The 20,700-nt window shown below is 44.6% G+C and overlaps 1 protein-coding gene across 1 annotated transcript in view; it reads right to left on the bottom strand.

Annotated features, from left to right (window-relative positions):
- Window positions 1-2,364, bottom strand: part of PDE1B (phosphodiesterase 1B) — a 78,338-nt gene extending 75,974 nt beyond the window's left edge. Inside the window, exon 1 of the mRNA XM_055003927.1 lies at window positions 2,135-2,364. Coding sequence (XP_054859902.1) covers window positions 2,135-2,187 — 53 coding nt within the window. The 5' untranslated portion in view covers window positions 2,188-2,364. The remainder of the gene's footprint in view (window positions 1-2,134) is intronic.
- Window positions 2,365-20,700: the final 18,336 nt, after the last annotated feature.

Genomic DNA, 20,700 nt, shown 5'->3' with positions numbered 1-20,700 from the left:
GGACTGTAAGTGACATAAATAAAATAAAATAAAAATAAATAAAATAAATTATGGGGTCTCCCCTTTAGATGAAGGCTTGGATGCTTCTCTTCAATAATAATAATAATAATAATAATAATAATAATAGACGATGACGATGATGACAATGAAAAAGATGATACATGGAAAAGTCATTTTTGTGCATATCTTGGAAGTCCTCCCAAGTATGTAGAAAAAAGTCCAGTAGCAATTTTAAGACTAACCAACTTTACTGTAACATAAGCTTTCGAGAACCACAGTTCTCTTCGTCAGATGCATCTCACAAAGAGAGCTATGGTTCTCGAAAGCTTATGCTATAGTAAAGTTGGTTAGTCTTAAAGGTGCTATGGGACTCTTTCCTATTTTGCTACTACAAACTAACACAGCTAATTCCTCTGGATCTTTGACCAAGTATGTAGAACCACCTACTTTGTGGGTGATTCTCTTTTACAGACCTGAGTGCCACTAAGTTTGCCAATAGAGCAAATCATACCTAACATTTGTATATGTACAATGGGCGTGTGCAACCATGAGGTGCTACGATGTAATGGAACAATAGTTCTGTTTGCAGAAGTGAGACCAACTATTTCTACCAATTCTTTCCTCCCACTGCAGATCCCTCCATTTTGCCCCTATACTGTTACGGAGGACCTGCTGCCTCACAGAAACAAAATTCTGGTGAGGGGGAAGCTGGGAAGTTTCATTTCAGAAAGTCCACAGATTTTTATTTATTTTACTTCATTTATACCTCGCCTTTTCTCCCCAGTAGGGACCCAAAGATGCTTACACCATTATCTTCTCCATTTTTTCCTCACAACAAACTCTGTGAGGTAAGTTAAGCTGAGTGTGTGTGACTGGCCCAAAGTCATCCCTCAAGCTTCCATAGCAGAGTGGGGAATCAAATAATAATAATATTTTATTTATATACCGCCCTTCGGGATGACTTAACATCCATTCGGAGTGGTTTACAAAGTATACCATTATCATCCCCACAACAAAACACCCTGTGAGGTGGGTTGGGCTGAGAGAGCTCTGAGAGAGCTGTGACTGACCCAAGGTCACCCAGGTGGCTTCAAGTGGAGGAGTGAGGAATCAAACCCGGTTCTCCAGATTAGAGTCCCGCACTCTTAACCACTACATCAAACTGGCTCCCCAGTCTGGATCACCCAGATCCTAGCCCCCTCACTCTAGCCACTACACCACACTACCAGGGTCTTCCTGTTGTTCATGCAACAACCCTGTAAGGTGGGCCCATATTAATCTGGTCGATATTATGATTCCCTAAAATGCAGATGGGGAGGGGTCATCTGAGGTTAAGAAAACATTATCCTGTCTATTGACCCTAGGGCTAACGGCAGAGCTAAGATCCAAATCAGGGACTTGCCGGTATATAGCCAAGACTCTTCACTGAAAGTCATACAAGAATCATTAACAATTACTACAGGGCATTTCATTGCTGACCTAAGAGAGGCAAGCCTCAGAGAAACTTCAAGGAGAGATTACAGCACAAGATTACTGAAACAGAGTTCGTTCACAAATTCAGAACAACAGACCACCACCACCCCTGGGCTGAAAAGGGGACACGGGATTCTTAACTCACTACTGGTTCTAATTTTCTGCCTGGTTTAATAAATCTGATTATATTTTGCATTGCCCCATTGCCTCCTGACCTCCTTCTTTGCATTCTTCCTCCCACCTGCTTCTGGGATATAAGGGCTGAGGGAATCGCCATTCCTACTTGTATCTGATGAAAGGAGCTTGACCCTCAAAAGCTCATACCCAGGAAAATCCTGTTGGACTTTAAGGTGCTACTGGAATCAAATCTTGCTCTTCTATTGCAGAACAACACGGCTACCCACCTGGTATCATTACCTGATATTATTACAAAGAATGACTGACAATTACAAAGCGTTACAAAAAATCTAGGTACCAACGTGATAAGTTTGAGCACATTCTCAATGAAAACACACTCCCAGCAATAAATAAATAAAAAACCAAACCAAGCCTGGAATCAAAACTAGGTATTGAAAAAGTGGGGTAAAAAACACAGGTCAGAAACTCTGGTTTTGTAAGACTGGGCAAAAGAAATGAGCCACCCCAGAGATCTGAATCTTACCTTATAATGGGCTCACACATGTGAGCCCGCTGGACTTGAAGTACATCTGCCATGAGCAGAGAGGCACTGAGATCTCAATGTCCACAGAAAACTTCACGTTTCATCCTCTGAGTCCACAAAGGGTTCAGAGCTACTAGCCAGGGCCTAATCCACCAGCCTTCTAGCAACATCACTAGTTCTTTCTCGACAGCAGGGAAGAAGTTTCGCTTCTTCAAAGTTGTTCTCAGGACTTCCGTGGTAGGCTGTCAGTTTCTGAGCAATAGCGGGGAGGGAGTAAAAAGACTCAACACAGCCAGAGAGGAAGGGATGGACCCACAGGTACCGTTAAAGGCGACCACAGGGGGAAAAGATTCGTGCTTTGAAAAACCCAGGCAGTCCTCAACTGCTAGCTCTGCAGCCCACCGGACACGGTGCCATGGGCTATTTTTGTTTGTAAAAAGCAATTTACTGGTGGCACGCTAGAGGCCAAAGGGGTTGGGCAAACCAGTCTCTGGGGGAGAGAGAAAGAGAGAGACAGGAGGGAATTCTTAGAAATGGCCTGTTTGTTTTGGACAGGAGAAAGGGAAAATAATGGTTCAGAAAGCCTTGTATAAACAAATGAGAAAGTCAGCATCCCTTTTAAGTATGATGAAACGCGAGTGGATTCCATTCGCATTGCATGGGGTAGTATTAATATTGCCATAACCAAAAATATGAAGGTAGAAGATGAAATGACTTTGGTGCTTTCATTGTTACTTCTAAATGTTTTCATGAGGCATTTTTTAATTCAAGGGAGAAAAACAGTACACTTGATCACCAGATATCATTTCTTGTATAAAACCTGGTTTCTTGTATAAAACCAGCTACTCTGGACCATGCTCTGAGAAAATGTGCCCTAAGGTTTATTTCCCAATCAAAATATCATTTCTTTCCCTTAGTCACGTGAACAGAACTTGCCTTCCAGAATTTTGAACAACTTACTTGACAGCCGTTTTCGGCCCGTGATGAATCAATGGTTTTGTGACTTTTCTCAGTTCACTAGTGTATGCTCAGGCCTGGTTCACACAGGCAAGAGATGGGGTGGGAAGAGAAGATAGAACCATAACATCTCAGAACGAATTGAATCACTTCACACGAGAGATGGGTATGAACGGAGGGAAAAATGAACCATGTGGTTCGTCGCATTTCACGAACCACGAACTTTCACAAACCTGCCCCGGTTTGCAAACTGGTGCATTTGGTTCGTGAACATGTCACACCCAGGTCAGCAAATTGTCACTTCTGGGTCAGCAGAAGGCCACTTCCTGGTCAGCAGAAGGTCTGCAGGAAGTCAATCCCCTGTTGCCTAGGAAACTGATTGATGGGCACCAGGCTGTCTACAGTGATGAACCAAAAAACGAACCAAATGAACCAGCATAAAGTTCGTGGTGGTTCATTAGAAATGGGCTCTGACAAACCGCCGGTTCGTGAACCATGAGCCTGATTCGTCCCAAACATTAGTTCATATTTCGATTCATGCCCATCTCTACTTCACACTAAACAAGGAGTTTGGAAACCCTATGTTAAAAATTCCTTGCAAATAGAAAATCAGCACTGCTTGCAATGAGAATAGCTAGAAACTTTACTCCATTGTGCCATTTGCTTAGAGGATTTCTTTAGTGCAAAGAGTCCAGTAGCACCTTTAAGACTAACCAACTTTATTGTAGCATAAGCTTTTGAGAGCCACAGCTCTCTTCATCAGATGCCAGACCAGATGCACCTGGCGAAGAGAGCCGTGGCTCTCGAAAGCTTATGCTACTATAAAGTTGGCTAGTCTTAAAGGTGCTACTGGACTCTTTACTATTTTGCTACTACAGACTAACATGGCTAACTCTTCTTGATTTAGTGCAAAGAAACATCAAAGATGGATTCCACCACCTATAGTCTAGGGTTGCCGGCCCATAGCCTGGAACCGCCAGAAGCATTTGGGTGATAAGGAGAAGCAAACCAACATGATGCCAACTTGTTATGTCACTTCTAGTAAAAACTGTAGAAAAGAGTCCAGTAGCATCTTTAAGACTAACCAACTTACTATTGCATAAGCTTTCTAGAACCACAGCTCTCTTCATCAGAGGCATCTGTGGACTTTCCCTTCCATTGATTAGGCTTTGTGAAACTTGCTGACAGAATCTTCCATATGATGCACGACTTTGAACCTACAGCTAAAGCCTTAATAGAGCACAATTGGGTGTTATATAGAAGGCTTGAGAGATGGAGGAAATATATGAATGTTGGGAACCAAATGCATGATCCCTCACCAGCATTTTTTAAAAAGGAAACTCCCAATGGATTCCAGTTCCTCTTTCTTGGGAATTTTTGTGACGGAACAGCCAAAATACTTGTAAGCACTGCGGAGGTCAATGCGGCTTCCTTAACCCTATCATTGCATTTTCCCAGGGACAAAAGAGCCAAGCTCTGTTTCAGTTCTGTTCAAGAACAGATTTACTAACATAATGAGATCTAGATATTGCCAAAGGATGTAGGAAAAGCAAATCCTGAAAGCTTTAGAGAAAGTTTGGTTTGCAGGCAGACACGGCAGGAGCGCAAACCTTCCAGAAATTCTAGGTAATAACCGCTTGTTGGAAATTAGCAGAGTGAATGCAAAGATTGTGCATTGGAATGAATGAGAACAGACACACACTCCAGTGTAGCTCTGTAAGAATACTTCAGTAAAGGATAAAAAAATAGTGTTACATTGGAGAAAAAATGCTAAACTGCAATTTATGCAATTTTTATGCTAAAAATTGCATAAATTGCTAAACTGACTGCATCTTGCTAGAAAAGTGGCTGAGAGTAAGAAAGCAAGTGAGAAAAGCAAGTAAGACAAAGAGCAATAAAACTTCAGTATATAGCATCACTTAATTGCCCCCCCCCAATAAACAGGTTGCCCAATAGAAAATCTTAATTCTACTTCTTTATGCTTAGAGACTCCATTCCAGGCCTAAGTGGTTACATGCAAATAAGTTTTACTAATTAAGTAACACAAATGGTTTTAACTCTTTCATGACTGAAGTGGAAACACTTGCTAAAATCCCGACGCCGCTTGCCCCAGCTTGGCCAGCTTGCATACCTGTGTCCTTTGGATTTGCTATGTTCTGCCTTTCAATTCTGATATAGAGCACCTGAGCCACCGTGATACTCTTTTTCCCAGCACTGTTTTAAGCCCCCGGTCCCTCCAACAGGGGGTAACCATAAGTCAAATATGACTTGAGGGCACACTCCACCATAGGGTTGCCAGCTCCAAGTTGGGAAACACCTGGAGATCTGGGAAGTGAAACCTGGAGAAACCTGGGGGATATGGGGTTTGGGGAGGGAAAGGACCTTGGCATGGCATAATTCCATAGAGTCCACCCCCCCCCCCCAAAGTAGCCATTTTCTGCTGGTGAACTGATCTCTGTGGCCTGGAGACCAGTTGTAATTCCGGGAGATCTCCAGCCACTACCTGGAGGCTGGCAACCCTACTCCACCACCACCTTGCCTGGCATACCTCCACACATTTCGGTACAATTCACTTGTTTATTCATTAGATTTGTATTCCACCTTTCTGCTACAAACGTGGCAACTAGCATACAATAGAAAACACAGAACTAAATTTAAAATTACACTAAAATCAGATGAACTATAACAGTTAAAACAAGTTAAGACTCTGATAAACCTGGAAGTAGAAGAACGTAGGAAAGATAAAGCAAGCTTATTCAAGGATGAATTCACTGACCTTCCGTTGGAACGGTTGCTGAATCTGAGCACAGTTTATTCTTCCTGGCTATTTGACTTTCTCTATCATGCAACATTGAGTTTTGATTTGCAGTTAAAACCAGCATCTCCGTAACATCTAATGCGGACGCCTGGCCCATAAGCTCAGCTGTATATCACCATAGTGCTGTTAGTAGAATAGTGAAAGAAGTTTATTGTGCACGCACTTCTACAATTTTTCTTCCCTGTTGTTTCACACACTTGAAGGCTGAGGTGTCACCTCTAAAAACTGGCAGAAATCATCCCTAGGACTGGTGGATTTATGTTTTTGGCCTGTACCTTAATGAAGAATAGTCTATAGGTGTCATGTCTGAGCCCCATCCATGCCAATGTTGATTCTGTTCTGCTGAACACAGTGTATCTAGTTATAGCTCAATATCACTTTGCTAGTGTCATAACTCTTCTTTCTCAGGCTTTCACGGGTGTTTATCTGTTGCACTGTAACAGCTTCCAGTGTTTACGACCTTGTGCTCATTCCCAGACAGTGCTATGTCTTACCTCCTAGTAACTCATCGTGATTTCACAAATATGTGAACTGTTCTCCCACAAAGAAAGCGCCAAAGTAGTGTTTACAGCTGGGAGGGGGAAGAAAGAAATAAACTAGAAGGGTAAAAGAGAAGTCTCTCTCACATGATGTCATTCCTGTCAACTTCTACTCTTGCTGCTTAGATGCCTGCCTTGCTTCTAAGTAGTCCTATGGACCTGTATATGGAAACAATCTGATTTCTGAATAAAATCCATTTGGCTAAGTACCTGTGTCTTACTGCAAATGGGCCAGAGATCTGTCTGCTGTATCCTGTCATCCATAGCCTGACATTATGCACAGTGAGATTATTAAACACCATACTTTGGAAGAATCATAACATAATGCAGATAAACCTCAAGTGCCCCCCACCCCCGTGAAGTAAAGACTGCTGGGACAGATACTGTAAGAGTAGGCGGCTTTCTTTAAATCCATTCCACTCCTGCAAAATGTTACATGAAAATAGCTCCTTCCCTTCATTTTTTTTTTAAAGGCATTTTTTTTCAGGGCTGCTGAAGAAATCAGTTTTCATACTTCACTCAACTGGGGTCCCTCCTCTTAATTTAAGCCAAGGCTCAACTCTAAAACCTTCCCAAAGCCATTGTCAATTTTCCTTATTAACCTCTCCTTCCGCAACCATCATGTCCAAATATAAAATGTAAAGGTTGGAAGTATGCATTCAGCCTAGCTTCATGCACATAAAATCCAACTGCATTCTCTCTCTCTCTCTCTCTCTCTCTCTCTCTCTCTCTCTCTCTCTCTCTCTCTCTCTCTCTCTCTCATGAAGCATCCGTTTTAGAAGAGAAGATTCATGGCTGAATCCCTCCCACACTCACAATTCTTCCTGTGGTACTCTTCTCAACGGCTGATTTTCCTCCCAGCTCAGCCTTGAGACACGTATTTCCTTTATTCCCAGAACTTGAAAATTGGGAAGGGGGGCAGCTGTTAGAGAACTTGCAAAGAAAAACCAACAGGCAAGGGAAATGTTGTGCTCTGAGAGGGGCTGCCCTTGAAGGTGAGTCAGAAGATTAAATTAGCTCGGAGTGCAGCAGCGTGATTATGGGGGCCAGTGCTCCTGCTACAATACACACAGTTTCGGGTGAATCCTACAGTGTTGCCCCAACATGATGACATCACTTCCGGTTTTGTGCTGGAAGTGACATAGCGCATGATCAAAATGCAAAAATAACTATCCTTATTAACCTCTCCTTCCGCAACCATCATGTCCAAATATAAAATGTAAAGGTTGAAAGTATGCATTCAGCCCAGCTTCATGCACATAAAATCCAACTGCGCGCTCTCTCTCTCTAGTGCCCAAATGCCCCTGTGACATGGCCGACTACAACCGGCACTCCTAGGCGAGATTACTATCTGGGCTGGATTTAAAGCCAGCACATTATCAGTGCTTAAAGATAATCATGGCTGGTTTGTTTCCAGTCCCAATTCCAGCTGTTGATTTTTATCCGTAAAGCTCTGCCCATCCTACAACCATGCTATTTGTTCCCGTGTGCCCCTGCCCTTGGTGTAACACTCGGAAATCTATTCCATGATTTATTCCAGGGTAGTTGAACCTGAAGCAGCGAAGTTTTGCTCCTAGTTCTAGATAAACTGGATCTAGGCAAGCTGAGATGAAAGCCTCCGACTGGTCTCCTTCTCTGTTCTCTGTTTTACACTGTTTTATTTTGAAATAAAGGCATATTTTGTTTACCTCAGAAGATCCTCAGCGTATTCTCATTCAAGGCCTGGCTTCATGCTCCCTCGCGTTCAGAGTTGATGTGGGAGGTCAGGAAGGAGACCCACGTTTCCTCATGGCTCAAGACAGCTTCCACATCACAGTTTCAACATCATAATTTGAAAGCAATATATTAAGCTCCAAATCCCTCCCCCAAAAGATGCCTACTGTTTAGACCCCATTAAAAGTCCTGGTGAATATAATGGCCCTGAAGATTTCTAATGACTTTGTTTCCCTCAGCTCCTCAGGCAGCCCAATCCACAAAGTCAGTCTAGGGGCAAAACCTCTATGGGTTCTGCCCCCAAATCCATGGCTTCACCATCAATGTGATGACATCACTTCTGGGCACAAAGGAAATGACATCATTACATCACCGGTGATGTGACGAAGTCATCAGCAACGGGCTATGGCAGTAGGTAAATTGGCCAGGTGAGCAGTGACAGTGGCCAGCAATAACAGAAACAGGTGGGCACCTTATGTAGGGGGAACAGCCAAGAGGTGACAACCTGAAGACCACAGATAGCATAGAGAAATGCGTTGGCACCTTCTTACAAACAACATTCACATATGCCACATAACATGTACAAGACTACAGTAGATTCCCATCATCTGGCTGCAAAAGTCGTCATAAACTGTGACAGAAGGGAGAGAACAGGGTCCTCTACAATCACGTAATTGATGTAGGCCGATAATAAAGCACGCACACTGGACATGCTTATGGAATAACAACAACATTTGATTTATATACCGCCTTTCAGGACAACTTAACACCCACTCAGAGGGTTTTACAAAGTGTGTTATTGTTAACAGGTTAGCATACACTGAACTGGATTGGACAACCATGACAGCAAAATGACACTTGGACCTCCTTCCTTCATTTTTGGTACAGAACAAACAACCCACTCTCTGTATGAAGGACTGGGTTTAACCACTTTGCCCTCAGAATCTGTATGGTGTCATGGTGAAAGTGTCGGACTAAGACCCCGGGACACTTATGTTCAAATCCCCACACATTGCCATGACAACCACAGAATGATCTGGGGGTCACAGAGCCTAACCCACCCTGCAGGGTCGTTGCAACAATTGTGGGGGTGGGAAGAACCATGTGTGCCTCTCTGAGCTTCTTAGAGGAAAGGGAGGATAAAAATGGATGCAAGGATGGATTCCCAAATGAAATAAACCATGAATGCACCAAAATACATTTGCTCACATCCTTTTTTTTAAAAAAAATCTTCCTCTTTTTCTCCTTCCCCACGCCTAAATTTAGATTTTAAGCTCTTGGGAACTAGTGCTTCTGCTACTGTGTAGCGGGTACACAGATGCTGGATAAAAAGGCAAAAGAGCCTTCAATGCCACTGCCCTCCATTCATTATATGGCTGGTATAGCACCATATAATATAATCCCATAAACTGGGTTTTGGGGATCTCTATTGCCAATGCATCTCATGGTCCACCACCTAGCAAATGAGGCTTCGAGGACATGCTTGCGCACTAGCCGAGCTGTGAGAATTTAAACTGACTGCTTCCCAATGCTTGATTTATGGGGACAGCAACCTTTGGTGGTCCCCAGCCCGAAGGACATCCGTCTGGCCTCAACCAGGGCCAGGGCTTTTTCTGCCCTGGCCCCGGCCTGGTGGAACGCTCTCCCGCTGGAGATCCGGGCCCTGCGGGACCTGTTACAGTTCCACAGGGCCTGTAAAACGGAGATGTTCCGCCGGGCCTTTGGCTGAGTGCCAGCGGGTGTCCTCCTTCTTTCATCTAAGACCACCACTTTTTCTGGGACTGCCCTCGGCCATCTGCTATGCATGTATATGGACTCCCAATATTTGTCTAAATAGCCTGCTCCTGGACTGTTTTAATGATTTTTAAAAAATTATTATTGATTTTATGTTTTTGTGATTTTAATGTATTTTTTAATGTTGTTAGCCGCCCTGAGCCCATCTGTGGGGAGGGTGGGGTATAAATTGAATAAAATAAATAAATAAAATAAATAAATTTGCACCAAAGGGTCATTTAATTGCATCTTGTCCATCACTCGCTTCCCATCTGCAGCTGGCATAGAATGGGTGGAAATAAAAGGGCTAGTGAAATTCAGGGGAGGAGAGAAAATTCCCATCAGAGACAGAATGTCAGACTAGGAGCCAAGCTACAAGTGACGTCTGACACAGGTTGGACACTTGTCAGCTTCCCTCAAGTTTTGATAGGGAAATGTAGGCATCCTGGTTTTACAGCTTGGCTCTCCATTACAGCTGCAAGACAAGGATGCCTACATTTCCCATCAAAACTTGAGGGAAGCTGACAAGTGTCCAACCTGTGTCAGGCGTCACTTGTAGCTTGGCTCCTTAGGACAGAAGATTCTCAGGTTCGACTTCCTTCATGAAGCTCTCTTGTCTGTCCACCGAACCTTCCTCACAGGTGTCTAAAGAAGGGAGCTCTCACTCTTGAAAGCTCGTATCCTGAAAATCTTGTTGGTCTCTAAGGTGCCATTGGACTCAAATCCTGCTGTTCTGTTGCAGATCAACTTGAATCCTGTGCAGTGCCTTGAGGACCTCAGAAAAAGGGAAGGATACAAACCTAACATCACAACAGCTTCCGGGGGACATGTGCAGGGCTTTTTTTCAGCGGGAACGTGGTGGAATGGAGTTCCAGAACCTCTTGAAAATGGTCACATGGCTGGTGGCCCCGCCCCCTGATCTCCAGACAGAGGGGAGTTTAGATTGCTCTCCACGTCACTGAGGGCAATCTAAACTCCCCTCTGTCTGGCGATCAGGGGGCAGGGCCACCAGCCATGTGATCATTTTCTCCAAGGGCAACCCTCTGAGTTCCACCACCTCTTTTCCCAGAAAAAAAGCCCTGGACATGTGCAGTTCTCTACAGAGTTACTGACATGGTTGGTTGGAAACAGATTTGGGCACAAACAAAAACTTGAGGTGGGAGAGGGAACTGGAGAAGAAGGAGCAACCTCTTCCAGCCCAAAGCTTCTCACCTAGAACCACATCTTCACAGCCTGGCATTGCACAGGGGAAGCAATGGCCGGACTTTAAGACATGAGATTAAGCCAATTCCGCTAAGGTTATGGAGCGGGACCATGCCATATGTATGTTTTTAATTGGTTTAAACTCCTCTTCAGACTCTGAGAAATTTTCTCCTGTCTCACTCTGCTGCATGTGTTTCTTATAGAGTCTCTCTGTTCGCCTTAGCAGCCAAGAAAATCTGGGCTAGAGTTGTTTCCAGAGACAGCAATGGTTTTATCTGACTGGTATTTTCTGCCTAGATCATTTTAAACTTTTAATGTTTGTACGCATGTTTACATGCTAGAGTGTTGTACGTGTTTTATTTGTATGGATTGCAATGGCCTTTGGCCACGAACAATAAACTTACCTTACCTTACATCTCTATGCTGTGGTACACATTAGCTCTCCCTTCCTTTGTAAGAGAACCCACTAGACATGTTCAAGGTTTACACCGACTGCACAAGCAATCTGTATACAGCATTCGCTTGTTTTTCTTTATACATGTGTCGAGTAATTCCCACACTATATTCAACACCTGTACAACTGACTGTGAGATTAAAGCTGCCCATTTATCCAGGTGCTGGTGACTGGTTTCATTTGTAAAGTGAATGCGCGTTGGCTCTGCTGTGAGAAAGAACAGGGGAAATCAATTCATCTTAGAAAGTGCTAACATTTATAGAGATGAATTGATGGGATGGAGGGAGACAGCTTGGCTGGGAAATCTCTTCGGCCCTGGTTCAATATGTTTTCACATCTTGGGGTGAAAATAATGAATCCCTCAGATGTGAGTAGTATCAGCCAACTGGCTGCTACATCTGGTTGGTTCCAGGAAGCAGGAGTCCAGAGCCCATATTGGGCCAGCACCTCTGACATACCTGGGGAGGGGAAATTGAAAAGGAACTGTTGTGTGTGTGTGAGAGAGAGAGAGACTGAAAGCCAAAACAGACGAGACGTCTAATGTGTGGAGAACACTCAGTTTCCCACAAGGTTCCACGGGAAGTGTAGTGAGAAGGAATACCTTCCAGGGAGAAGAGGGAGAGAATCCCACTTCTCCTGGCAGAGGTTCTTTCTCTAGGCATCTCATCTAGTCCGCTCGGCAACCTCTCGCCCCTGCCAGCATGCTCACCTCCCTCTGGCTGTGGAGTGCTTTTAGGGGAACAAGGGGAGCATGCTGGCAGCAAAAGGAAGCCGAGCAGACAAGATGAGACGCCTAGAGAAAGAACCTCTGCCAGGGAGAAGATTTAATTAATTTTAATTTAATTTATTATATTTATATTCCGCCCTCCCCGCTTTCGCAGGCTCAGGGCGGATAACAAATACAAACATGTTTAAAAACATTTAAAAACATTAAATAATACATTTAAAAACATTTAAAAACATTAAATATAACAATTCATGCTGCATAGTGGTTCATACATGCCTCTGTGTTTGCATAGGGGTGATGGTTTAACCCCCCCTTCACGGGGGGGGGGGCGGGCGGGCACTGCCCGGCGTTAGCCATATGCCTGGTGGAATAGCTCTGTCTTACAGGCCCGGCGAAATGCAAGCAAATCTTGCCGGGCCCTTGTCTCGCAAGACAGAGCATTCCACCAGGTCGGGGCCAGGACTGAAAAGGCCCTGGCCCTGGTTGACACCAGGCGGGCCTCCCTAGGGCCAGGGACACTTAAAAGATGTTTTCCGCCAGAGCGGAGAGTCCTCCGGGGCTCATATGGTGAGAGACGGTCCCTCAGATACGTCGGTCCCAGTCCGCGTAGGGCTTTGTAGGTTAACACCAAAACCTTGAACCTGATTCGGTACTCCACTGGCAGCCAATGCAGCTGGCGTAGCACCGGTGTAATATGCTCCCACACCGGTGCTCCAGCAATGACCCGCGCTGCTGCATTCTGTACCAGCTGTAACCGCCGGATCAGGCCCATGGGAAGCCCAGCGTAGAGCGCGTTACAGTAATCCAACCTAGAGGTGACCATTGCTTGGACCACTGTAGTCATGTCACGGGGAGACAAATAAGGGGCAAGCTGCCTGGCCTGCCGAAGATAATAAAAGGAAGACCTGGCAACTGCAGTGATCTGGTCCTCCATCTTCAAGGAGGAATCCAGAATCACCCCCAGGCTCCTAACCCTCGGGGCCAGTGTAAGTGCTGCCCCATCAAGTGTAGGAAGCCGAGGTCCCAAAGCCATCTCCCCACGACCCACATACAGGACCTCCGTCTTCGTGGGGTTCAATTTCAGCCGACTTTGTCTCAACCAACCAGCCACAGCCTCAAAAGCACGCTCCAGGGCATCAGGGGCCGATCCAGGCTGCCCGTCCAACAACAGATAAAGCTGGGTGTCATCCGCGTATTGGTGACACCCAAGCCCGAAACTCCGCACCAGCTGGGCGAGGGGGCGCATATAGATATTAAATAATAATGGAGAGAGTATCGCTCCCTGTGGCACACCACAAACCAGTGGCCTACGAGATGACACCCTCTCCCCGAGCGCCACCCCGAGCGATGGATTCTCTCCCTCTTCTCCCTGGCAGAGGTTCTTTCTCACTACACTTCCCATGGAACCTTGTGGGAAATCGACGAGTGTCCTCCACACGTCAGGTGTCTCATCTGTTTTGGCTCAGAGATAGATGGAGAGTTTCCTTTGCTTTAGCCCCCAGTGGAGTGGGGGGAGAAAGCAAATGCCCAGTAAGTGTAGTTTTCAAGTTAGGATAGAAATCTTTCTCTGTTCTACTTTTATTTTTTAGAACCTGTGCCCTAATTCCATAACCCGTATATCTTCATGAGGTCTTGACTGTGGAATAAAGCTTTGTGTTGTTTAGGGAATAAAAAGACCGCCCACAAGCCTTGCCCTGCCCACCTTTCCAAATAGCCCTGTTTGACACTCTTTGCGGCATCAAATTGGTGAGAGGGTTGAGGTTAAGGAGGTGGTGGCAGCTACCAGAGAAGAAGGCTCCCCAGAACTCTTAAGAGAGTTGGAGAGCAATGAAGGATTCCAACACAGAAGCTGTGTTTCCCGCAGACAAAACAAATACCCTGAGAGCCAAACTACAAGTGATGCCTGACACAGGTTGGACACTTGTCAGCTTCCCTCAAGTTTTGATGGGAAATGTAGGCGTCCTGGTTTTACAGCTTGGCTCTGCATTACAGCTGCAAGACCAGGATGCCTACATTTCCCAGCAAAACTTGAGGGAAGCCAACTAGTGTCCAACCTGTGTCAGGCGTCACTTGTAGCTTGGCTCTCAGCCTTTATGCAGGGTTGCCTCTCCCTCATCTGCTTGCCAGCTAACAGCAGCTGCAGACAGAGAAATACAGAAAATCAGCTTTCTGGAGCAAGAATGTTACAAGCTTTTTCTTACAAACGTGCATAAACATACATGCAAGCTGTATATATTTTCATTGTAACATGTGAACAAGGCTACTGTAAACTGGGTGGGAGGGTGCTATGAGGTCATGCGAAATTACAATCAGTTGCGGGTGGAAAATTACACGTGCAAAAATTAGATCCTCTACAAATTGAGATTTGCATGCACTATATTAATTTGGATTATACTGAACTGGATTTGCATACATTATAATCTGCCTGGGGCCTCAGTGAGAAAGGAGGAATTATGATTGATGATGTTGGTGGTGGTGGTGGTGGTGATGGTGATGGTGGTGGCATGGATAATTCCTTCCCAAGGTGCCCTTAATCAGCACCCTTATCCCAGAAATGGCAGGGTATCCTTGGGTCTTCCATTCAACAATGTGGAGGCACTATGCCCTTTGCTAGCATCAAGACCCCAGCCTCTGCCTGACCTTGCAGTAGAGATGGGCACGAACAGCAATACGAACTTTAAAAAACCATGAACAGCCCAATCAGCTGTTCGTGAACAAGCTGTTTGTGAGGCCCCATTCTAAACTAACTCTAATGAACAGGTGTACCTTGTTCCTTGCTGTTCCTCAAGCCAGACAGCCTGGCACCTGCAATCATTTCCCTTGGCAACTGGAGGCAGGGACTGCCTGAACTCTGTCTGAACTCCTGCTGTTGCCCTGGAAACCCCAATCTAAGCCCAATTTAGCTTGATAGGCAGGTCTTCCTTTCAAGTGTGGAGCTCCAAATTTTTTATAAGGAAGCAAAGAGCAGGGGGGAGGGGGCTCCCAGTTCTGGTTTTGCAGACAGTGAGAGAGAGACAGTTGCGGTTGGCATTTTGAGAGAGAGACAGGGAAAGTGCATTGGAGCTTGAATTTTCTTTGTGTGTGGTGGGATAGGGAACTACCTCTTCAAGTTCCAGGGCTGCTGCCAGGCTCTTGGGGCCAAGCTATTATTTATTATTTCCTGCTGCCTGCTCAGGTAGGATTTCTGGGAGTGGTGTGGTAGGGCTGGAGGAGAGCCTGCTGGCCCCCACGAATGATGAACAACAAACATGTTCATGAACAGGTCATGTTCGTCAATGTTCGTTGTTGGTGGATGGCAACAAACAACAAACACCATGTTCAGGGTTTTTTTCCTGTTCGTGCCCATGTCTACCTTGCAGTCCTCAGTCATCCTATTCTATACTATTCATTTGGTTTCCTTAAACCTCCAGAGAAGAACAGATGCAGAAAACATAACATGGGCTTCTTGGTAAAGATCATTAGCTCTCTCCATGCTCTGTTCAAAGGTTCCAGATTTGATCTCCAACCTCTCCAATTAAAAATTATTTCAAGTCATAGAGCTAAGAACAGAAATGCTCATAGAAAAGGGGAAAAAATCTCCTTCTCTTTTTAGTCACGCTTGTTTAGCATCACACTTTCCGCTGGTTTTGTCAAGTGCCTTCTTTAAAGAAAAAAAAATTCAGCTCACTTGTAGTTTTATCTGTCACTCCAAGCCAGACAGAAAATAGTACCTAAAGAAGGGAGCAGCCACCTTTTTGTGAAACTTTCAAAGCTTATGGCAGTAAATCTAATGTCAGTACTCCATGCTTTTGTACCAAATTAGTGTCAGAGCTAGCTTGGAGACTCCAGAGGGCTGCTGACAGCCAGCGTCCACGTTGTTGGACGAAATAGAACCACAGCCTGACAGCAAAAGACATCTCCTTATATTCTTTTCTGCAGTCCTTATCAGTACATAATTTAAAAACCTCTGCTTCTCATTTGCCTTGAAAGTTCTTGCTCGGGTCGCCGTAAGTTGGTTGTGACTTGACAGCACATACGTGCAAGTGGTTGATATCAAACACAAAATTGTCTTTGTGAAATTTTTATACTTGATGGTAGGATTTCTGTACAAGAGAGGAGATTTCTATATTCTCATGTGATTCCCCAGGTATGAAAGGAGATGCCATTTTATAAACTAATCAAGTCCCCAATTAAAACAAGGGCAGATAAGGATTAAACATGCTCCAAGAGGCACAGATGTTTGGCAGCAGTTGAAAGTAGATTTTGGGAGATGGGAGATGATGAGATTAGGTGCCAAAAAAAGCAGGTTGGGGCAGAACATTAGATTCCTCTTCTCCTGTTTTGGTAACTTGACAGCAAGATCTCAGTGCACAAACCCAATAACATGGACAAAAGTTTGGGGATTTCAAAGCCAGGAAAAAACCAGACCAGTCAAAATTAGATTAACTCAGGAGGGATTAAGGAGAAATTGGATAAGTTATGGGCAGTCAAGCCATACCCTCACACTAATAGGGAAGTTTATGAATATGGCTATATCATAAACCCCTCTCTTCATGTGCTTTAAGCACATGGCACATTGCCTGGCTTGTCAAGGCAGAACATTTCCTGATCCGGCTGGATGGAGAAATCACTGGAACATGAGTCATGAGGCAGGACTGTCTAGCAGCCCCACACCCCAGAGATGTGCAAAGATGAAAGACAAAAGAAGTCTTCCAGGAATTCCTGAGTTAATCTCCTCCACACTCTTCTAATCTTCCCTCACACATCTTCTTAATTAAGGCTAATCAGGGATATGATAGCCCTTCCTATTCAACAATCGCGGGTCATCCATCACTTTTCTTACCTTTAGTAAGGAAGGTTTAATCAAGCCTTTCCCATTTTATCGTCTCAACTCCGGAGACAGCCATTAAGTTATTGTTTTGGGGGCAGGTCTAATTAAGCCTTCCCAGGAAGATTTAATCAAGCCTTTCCTATTTTATTGTCTCACCTCTGGAGACAGCCATTAAGCTATTGTTTTGGGGGGCAGAAGTTGCAATCCTGCCCCAGGGTACCTTTCACAGTATAACTGGGCTGCCCAGGCATAGCTGTGTGTATTCTTGGGACCCTATGCACACTCTCAGACATGTGTCTCAGCCTTCTCCTTCCTCTTACCACAAAGCGTTGGTCGCTCAGCCACTACTCTCCATGGACATCCACTACCCTCTATGGACATCCTCTATCTCCTAGATATTGCACTTCACCCAAAGCTGCTTTCCTTTTTCCTCCCTGTTTTTCAGTTAGCTCTGTGCGTACGTTGTGTGAGTTTTCTTGTGTGTTTGTTTTTACTACCCTTTTAAATAAAAAGCATTCTTGTTGAACACCCACCTGGTTCTTTCAGAAGAGTTCTCTAAGGGAATGATTCTGGAATACATTGGTGAAAATCCTGCTAGTTACCCCCCCACTGCTACTTCTCCTTGTATGCTAATTCCCCCAACTCACAAGGAGACCCCCATTTAGAGTAACAGCTGTGCTTGGTAGAATATGGAGTTTGTCAGACTCTTCTATCGGGAGCCTAAAAGAACATGATTCCATTGGTCAGCCCCGTAAAACATTTTTATTTATTTATTTAATTAAACTTATATTCCACTTACCCCGCAAGCAGGCTTAGAGTGGATTACGATCATAATATAAAATAAAAACATGGTTGCATAAGCGATATTAAACATCAGTACACAATTCATTAAAATACTAGCTTTGTAGCATTTTTACTAGGGACGGGGAAGATTTGTCAGGTCTTTTTTTTTTCCTTAGTAAAACCAAGAGAGCAACAACTCAAGGAGGCAAAACTGGAAAACATATGTCAATTTCACCGATAACTGAAATGGTACCGGAAAACATATGTCAATTTCACCGATAACTGAAATGGTTGAGAAAGTATCTGGTGAAATGACGTTGAAAGAAACAAACTAAATTTTGGCCGGATGAAGATTTCTTCGAAACGAGCTAAATGTATTTAGCCGGCAGGCTCGTAGTCAACTACCTTTAAGACCGCCACAGCCTACTGTGAAGCACGAACCTACAAGCGGCTCTGCCAAAAAAATGCCGAGGAAATTTCAGATGTCTAAATAAGACAATTAATTACTAGTGAATTTATATGGACTTTCCATTGTGAATTATTAAGAAAGCTTGTGTGTTAGAATTTATATATGACTTCTGAAGAATTATAGTGAAATTGACATATGTTTTCAGGTTTTGCCTCCTTGCGTTGTTGCTCTCTTGGTTTTACTGGTTCTTAGGAGGTTTCCCTCTGTAGGCTATTTTTCCTTAGATTTTTTTAAACAATGCCATGACACAGCTCTGGAACATGTGATTCAATCAGACTACTTCTGAGCATGTAAAAAGTGCTTTACTATCATGACTGCACAACCACAACCAGATCAGACACAGTGAGGCATAGTGCTTTGGGGGCATAGGGCTTTAAAAAAAAAGATGGACGACAGTGCCCCTTGCTTTGGAAATTTGAGTTTGTGTGCTTCCCATTAAGTTAGGGTTTTTCCAAAAACCAGAAAGCACATCCGCAGAATTTCCTCCAGGAAAGAGAGCAGGGCTTTTGTTTTCAGTGATGCACACTCCCCAATCAGAAAAAAAGCCTCTTTCTCCCACTGGGGACAGAATCCAGCTGTCAGAAGTAGGCAGAAGGTCTCTCTCCCGTCAGGATATTTCACTGCTCAGATTTGGCTTCTAGCTGCTGGTGCCTCAGCGTCATAACAGCTGTGCTGAAGGGGCTGCACCAGCCACTTCCTCTTGCGAGCACTTCTCACGGACTGGGGTGACCCCGGTACCCAGAGCAAATGAGCAAAGGCTGCTAGCCTGGGGTGTGGAAGAGGAAATGGGGGATTCTGATCGTTGCACAGTAGAAGGAGGGATAAGCCCTATGGAGACAAAGCTACCTGTAATGTCACGCCAAAATGCAAAATAAAAAAAAAAAAAACATCTACTCCCAAGCGCTGTGGCTTTCACAAGCACACAACTGCTGTCTTTGTTGTTTAAGCACAACAAAACAAGCTTTTAACAAAAAGAAGGCCTGCTCATGTGTATGTCTCGAATCCACAGAAGCACAGAAAGGGCTCAGAATGTTACACCGGGCAGGACTCGGAATTCTCCAACCCTTCACTTTCATTTAACAAGTTTCTAGTCCTTGTGGTTGTGAAGATTGTCCTCACAAGCTGGAGGAGTTGCTATATAAGATTTACAGAGGTGCACGGACAAGGCTTCAGTTCCACGACCAGTATAAAAGCCCTTATTTAGTATATTTTTATCTCACCATTCCTCCAAAGAGGAACATAATGTACGTGATTATCTCCCTATATCAAGCTTCATGGCCAATGCAAACCTGAACATGGCTTTCCAGGGGCCTTTTATGACATTCTAACCCCTACACTACACGCTGGCTTTCTCAATAACTAAGAGAAATGCCCACTCAGAGAGGTTTACAAAGTATGTCATTATTATCCCCACAACAAAACACCCTGTGAGGTGGGTGGAGCTGAGAGAGCTCAAAGAGAGCTGTGACTGACCCAAGGTCACCCAGCTGGCTTCAAGTGGAGGAGTGGGGAATCAAACCTGGTTCTCCAGATTAGAATCTTGCCACTCTTAACCACTACACCAAACTGGCTCCATTGTTCATGAGAAACTCAGCCAGCCCACAGTGGCAAACGTTCAAACTGAGGAGCCTAACCAAGCAAGAAGTTATGTAGGGCCAGATCGTACCCCGTTGGCTCCTTCAGGTCACCTGATCACTGCTGAACTGAAAACTGCTGTACCCTCTCCAGCCATCTGCAGTGGTGGCGCTATAGCATCTCATAGCTCAGCAGTTCCCTCTTCCTGAGGGAAGGTTCATCAGAGCAGGGTGGGTTACAGTTTGACCCGCTACCATGACCTGGAGCCATAGATCTCTTTAGCTGGAGAAGCTTTAGATTGTCCCTTTACATTCAACTTAACTACTACTCCCAGTATGCAACGACTGCAGGGGGAAGTTTGTTTGAAACCTGTAATCCTAGATGGTATCACTTAAATGAAAGCTATCATCTTTAGCTGTTAAAGGGAAATTCTTTATGTTTTACCTCTCCCTGCAGAGTGCTGGTTTTAGCACACTTACTTCCTTGGAATTTATTGCAAGGCCTAAACTCTCAGTATGTGTCAACTGCTAGTATTCAAGGCAGGGGTAAGTAGGGCGCTGAAAGTCAGACGGGCCAAATGCGGAAAAGATATTCAGTAGGCAAGAACTCCCCTTTGTAGTCCCTTCTAGGGTACCGACGTTGCCCTAGTAGCAAGCCATCAAGTCTTGCAGAGCTGTGGCTGAACTGCCAACTCAATACGTGCAAAAACAACTGCCAACCAGGGAATTAATCCGGGCAAGAGTTA

Source organism: Eublepharis macularius, chromosome 19 (genome assembly GCF_028583425.1).
Source record: "Eublepharis macularius isolate TG4126 chromosome 19, MPM_Emac_v1.0, whole genome shotgun sequence".
Lineage (NCBI taxonomy): Eukaryota > Metazoa > Chordata > Lepidosauria > Squamata > Eublepharidae > Eublepharis > Eublepharis macularius.
This window is presented reverse-complemented; position numbering and strand designations above follow the sequence as displayed.